This window comes from Seriola lalandi, unplaced genomic scaffold (genome assembly GCF_002814215.2).
Source record: "Seriola lalandi dorsalis isolate HSWRI2012SDOR001 ecotype SW California unplaced genomic scaffold, Sedor1 jcf7180002054885, whole genome shotgun sequence".
Classification (NCBI taxonomy): domain Eukaryota; kingdom Metazoa; phylum Chordata; class Actinopteri; order Carangiformes; family Carangidae; genus Seriola; species Seriola lalandi.
In genome coordinates, this window is record NW_019525437.1 from 489,887 (window position 1) to 495,171 (window position 5,285).

The 5,285-nt window shown below is 43.4% G+C and overlaps 1 protein-coding gene across 1 annotated transcript in view; it reads left to right on the top strand.

The window, feature by feature from the left end:
• Window positions 1–4,846, top strand: part of LOC111671571 (desmoglein-2.1-like) — a 28,385-nt gene extending 23,539 nt beyond the window's left edge. Inside the window, exons 11-15 of the mRNA XM_087180046.1 lie at window positions 384–605; window positions 761–1,003; window positions 1,638–1,768; window positions 1,961–2,242; window positions 3,201–4,846. Coding sequence (XP_087036172.1) covers window positions 384–605; window positions 761–1,003; window positions 1,638–1,768; window positions 1,961–2,242; window positions 3,201–4,256 — 1,934 coding nt within the window. The 3' untranslated portion in view covers window positions 4,257–4,846. The remainder of the gene's footprint in view (window positions 1–383; window positions 606–760; window positions 1,004–1,637; window positions 1,769–1,960; window positions 2,243–3,200) is intronic.
• The last annotated feature ends 439 nt before the right edge of the window (window positions 4,847–5,285 follow it).

The following is a 5,285-nucleotide window of genomic DNA, read 5'->3' on the forward strand; positions in this document are numbered from 1 at the left end:
AAGAAAAACTTATGAATGAGTAGGTGTGTCCAACCTTTTGACTTTTTAGGAGGCTATGCAAAATGGGTCATCTGCTGGGGATCATGACTATACTGGATATACAGGAAGTGCAAGTCACATGAACACATAACTACCAGCTAGCTTCATCTAAGATCTATACAGACTGCGCAAAGACTACAGAAGTCAAACTCACAACAATGAAGGAGGAGAAAATCTGCATCTTCAGTCCAAACACGTCATTAGCAGCACAACCAGTTGTGTACACCTGTCAAGCAGCAGAGTGTAGAGAGTGAAGCATTTGTCTGTGAACTTGTGTCTGAAGAAAGGAAAGGTATAAGGAACATGCTGAATGATCTGTTCTTATTTGTAATTTTCTAACACAGACATGCCCGGTAAAACATCCACTGGCACCATAGCCATCCAGGTGGAGGATTTTAATGACCACTGCCCCACCCTGACCAGTGATATCCAGACTATGTGTACCACAGACGATAACGTTATTGTGAACGCCAAAGATGAGGATGGATTCCCCAATGGACCTCCTTTTGACTTTGCCATTGTCCCAGAAGGCACTATGGGCAAGTGGAAGGTGGAGCATCTCAATGGTAAGGAGAATACTGCTGCCATCTGTATGTGAGAGAAAAGCAGCAAGTGTTAAGCAGCTTTAGATCATGAGCTTGCAGAAGTTCTAGAACCTTTTGTTACCTTTGGAGTAAGGCATATTGATTTTCTACATTTTTCTTATGTTTGTTGCGGGCAGACACTGCAGCTATCCTGAGGGCCCAGGAGTCCATGTGGCCTGGTTTCTATGAAGTGGAATTTTTAGTGAAGGATGAGCAGGGACACGTCTGTCCAGAACCACAGAAAGTGACAGTCCAAGTTTGTACCTGTGAGGATGGAGTGGTGTGTGGAAAACGTGGTGCCAATGGTCAGTCCAGCAAAGGAGCAGAGTTAGGGCCTGCAGGCATTGGACTGCTATTCCTGGGCCTGCTGCTGTTAGCACGTAAGTATGACCACACCGTTATATTTCACCTGGCATAAAGATGACAGGGGGCCACAGAAGTTCAGCACTTAACTGAACTCTGGCACAGTAGGATCGAATCACTTACAGTAAGAAACTGACTGATACAACAAGTTTTCCTTATAAATGTTTCAACAACCACAAGGAACCTGTGGTTGCAGGGGGAAAATTAATTAGATCACAGTCTCTAACATCCCCATGTTTATTTAAGGTAAATTCTGAGAGTGCTCTACTTGTAGATGGTCGGTAACGCCAGCAGGTGGCAGCAAATCTGAAAACATTCAAGAGGGCAGTCCCTCAGTTAAGTCAAAAATGTCAGACATTAAAACATGCACCATTTACATCTACTCATTTAGTGTTTTTATCCAAAGTGACTTACAAGTGAGGGACAACAGTAAATCTTTGGCACAATAGCATTAGTAATTTACACAAGAAGGGTTATAGAAACACCTGGTGTTGTTAATAAAGAACTACACGGTCACCTGTTACAACATATTGTGCCAGGCAAACTGAAACTGTAGCTCCTTCTTTGGAGGACCCAGGGGACCACTGCATTTCTCGCATTACACTTTGGGAGACACTAAGTTAGACTAAAACTTTGTTGTTGTTTTTACAGTCATTCCTCTGTTGCTGCTCTTCTGCCAATGTGGGGGGGCTGCGGGTCTGCCAGGGGGCTTTACTGAGATGCCTTTCGACACCAAATCACACCTCATTAACTACCGCACTGAGGGCCAGGGAGAGAACACGGTAAGATCAACATATTTAGTACCTTTTGAACACATGACCTCCACTGGTGAGGACAGGAATACTGGCTTACACGCTGGTCATTTGCTATTGACACCAAATCTACTTGAAATCTTCATGAAATTAATTTTAGCCACTAGACAGCAGAAAAACCTCTGAATCTGTTCTAACATTTGGATCCTTGGCCTATTGTAGGAGGTGCCACTGCTGAACTTGCCAACACAAATAGATGGAGATTTGATCAAAGTGGATACAGGCATGGGTACCAAAACTGCAGCAATGGAACAGTCAGTCACTTCCATGGATGGGATGAACGGGGCCGGTTTTGCAGTTGACCACAGACAATGGGAGGGGGTGAACCAGATGAGCGGCAGTGGCTTCTACTCTGAGTTTGAGGGCAGAGAATCAGGAGGAGGTGGAGGAATTTATGATGGCATGGCTCTGTCGGACCACTTCCTGGGACAGTACTACAGTCAGGTGAGGAATAATTTCTACCCTTTATTTTCTGTTACAAATTTGCTCAGCTGCAAATTTCTTTGCCTTTACAGTTCAACAAAAATCCCACTGTATACTTATCCTTGTCCTGTCACTTACAGCAAAAGGTTTTTTTTAAGTTTGACCTTGAATTTTAAGAACTTATTTGAAAGAGCCCTTTAAGCTAACTCACTGTGTATTAGGGCTGGGACGATTATCCGACGTAATCGACGTTGTCGATTATAAAAATTATTAGACGTGGAATTTTAGTGTCGACGCGTCGTGTAAAACCACACAGGGTAAATGTTCATAGAACAAAACCGGTACTTTCTAAAGGGACCGTTTATATCCATCGTCTTTGGTTAACCCGGATACAAGCGCAGCACATGGACTGGGACAACGCTGTGACGTAATTGAAGTCATTGACTACGTGAATGATTTGCGTCTGTGTAATCTGTTTGAACAACATGGCGGCGTCTACCAGCAGTACGACGGAGCGCGTGGAGCAACACGCAGCAAAAAAGGCTCGTACACGGTCCTCCAAAGTTTGGGAATACTTTAATCTTGACACCAACAGTGCGGAGGAAAGAGGAGGAAACACCCTGGTGCAGCGAGTCAAGATGTTGACGGGGCAAATTGTTATATTAAATGATTAATTTGAAAATAATTGCAATAAAATTACTGTTAGGTTAATAACTAAAATAATCGTTAGATTAGTCGAATAATTGAAAAAATAATCGCTAGATTAATCGTTTAAAAAATAATCGTTTGGGACAGCCCTACTGTGTATTAATGGACATACCAACATACATGTATCTGGGGTTTCTACTGACTAATAATGAGATTTTTTGATTAGAATTGTAATGTTATGATTTCAGAGGCATTCATGAATACCAAAAAATGCCTGTCCTTACTCAAAAAAAGAGAAGATTGGTAATATTTAATTTCTTCTTTTCAACAGAAGGTGACCAGTGGCAATGAGAACCTTGGAGTGAAGGACAGTCTTTTGGTTTATGACTACGAGGGCCAGGGTTCCTCTGCGGGCTCAGTGGGCTGCTGCAGTCTCCTGGAGTCTGACAATGACCTGCAGTTCCTCAATGACCTCGGACCAAAGTTTAAGACCTTGGCTGAGGTGTGCGGAGGCAAGACGATCCAAACTGAAGTCAAACCAGTGTTCTCCTCCCCGCCCAGTACCACCATCAACACTCCGACCTCAGTGTCAAGTTTGATAACCGTCCCACAGCTGCCCCCTTCACCCAAGCTGCAGCCAACTGTCTCAAAAACGGAGCAGACTGTGGTCAGGGAGACATCTGAGCGTTCTCAGATGGTGAAGGAAAGTATGACCCCAATGAGAGGAGGGAAAGCAAATCAAGGCCAGATGCTCCTGCTACAGCAGCAGCAGCCTGTGTACTACACCTCCACCCCTCTGCTGCAACCAATGCAATATGTAGTCCAGCCACAGGTTCAGAACACCATGCTGTTGGCTGAGGCACCGGCCACCAACCTGCAGGGCATGGTACTTGTTAACGGCACCCATACTAGACCTGCCCAAGGCGTGGTCATTCAGGGTCAGACAGTGATGTCTGGTGGACAATCCCAAGGCCCCAGCATGGTACTGGTGGAGAGGAGCGGGATCCAGGGGGACAGTACCAATCTGATCCACACTGGCTCCCAGCCCATGATGGTCGTGGAGGGCAAGGTACCCGTTGGGTCAATGAATCTGCTGAAAGGGAGTCAGACCTGCCTCGTGCAGGGAGGTACCCTACAGCAAGGAGGGCTTTCAGGTTCTCAGAGAGTTCTGGTGGTTGGAGGGCCAACAAGCAGTGGAGGGCAGTTGGTCCAGGAAGCACAAGGTCTGTCCAAGATGAGTGATATTTCAGGTTCTCAGAGAATACTCTACAGAAAGGGCAGCACATCCACTGGCTTTCAGGGCAGTGTGGTGGGTTCCTCTACCGCCACAGTGAGCACAACCCCCACCTACCACAAGGTGGTGCAAGAGACCAGAGAAATTCAGTGAAGTGTCATGTCAAACTTCTGGCAAGGCAGTCTCTCAAGTATTTTTATGTGTGATTCTCTGAAGGACTGGCTACAGCAGTTCGACTAGCAACATGTACCTGCATGTTCATACTTCTTCTGTTTGACACTAAGACACTACATACATCCTCTTTTACAGCACTGTTTGAAGACAAGTGAACCCGTTTTTTTTAAATCACACATCATTGAGATATATTTATATTCACAGTTTTCTGGAAAAATATTTTTTGCAACCTAAACTTTGGATCTAAACACAATATAGTCAAATGTTGTCTAATCAGGGTATTTATGACTTTCTTGGGATGTTTTCAATGAACAGTAATGGTTAAAATGTGTCACTGATGGGATGTTTCTTATAGCTTGTTTCATTCATATTCTGTAAATTCTGTAGGGCTGAACAGATTTCTCCTCATTACAAACCTGACCAGCTGTTTTCCAGATTACTGAATTATAATTTAAATGTTCATATAATGGCCAGGGAGTAAACCTCCACCACATCATGGTGGGGAAAATACTGTTTGACATATCCACATATTACAGGACAACAGCACCTAAACGAACAAAAAGACAATCGACCAAAAAAACAGATCACCAAGTACTGCCAGCTTAAGAAAACCACTGCAGTGTGTTTTCATGAGTGTAGTAAACTGTTCCACTGTCAACAGTTAACCATAATTTATTACAGTTCCAGAGAGGGAGGTGTTTGTCTCCCTGCCAAGCTCATGATATTTACAATAATTCTGTAATAGTAGTATAACTTCTAAGCAATTAGATTTAAACATCCACTTGTGCTCATTTACATTTTAGTTTCTTGTGACCAAGCTTGATCTAAACATTCTTTACTCCACTACTACTTTTCTTCTCATGTTTATAAGAGTTGAATCAATTGCAGTAAATATTTCATGCTTAACAAAATGTTTTTGTAGTCAGTGTCACAGTGTCATGAGTCATGTCTTTTGGTCAAAAATTTTAAATGGCAAATGTAACATTTAAACCAGTTGAGCAATTCAAC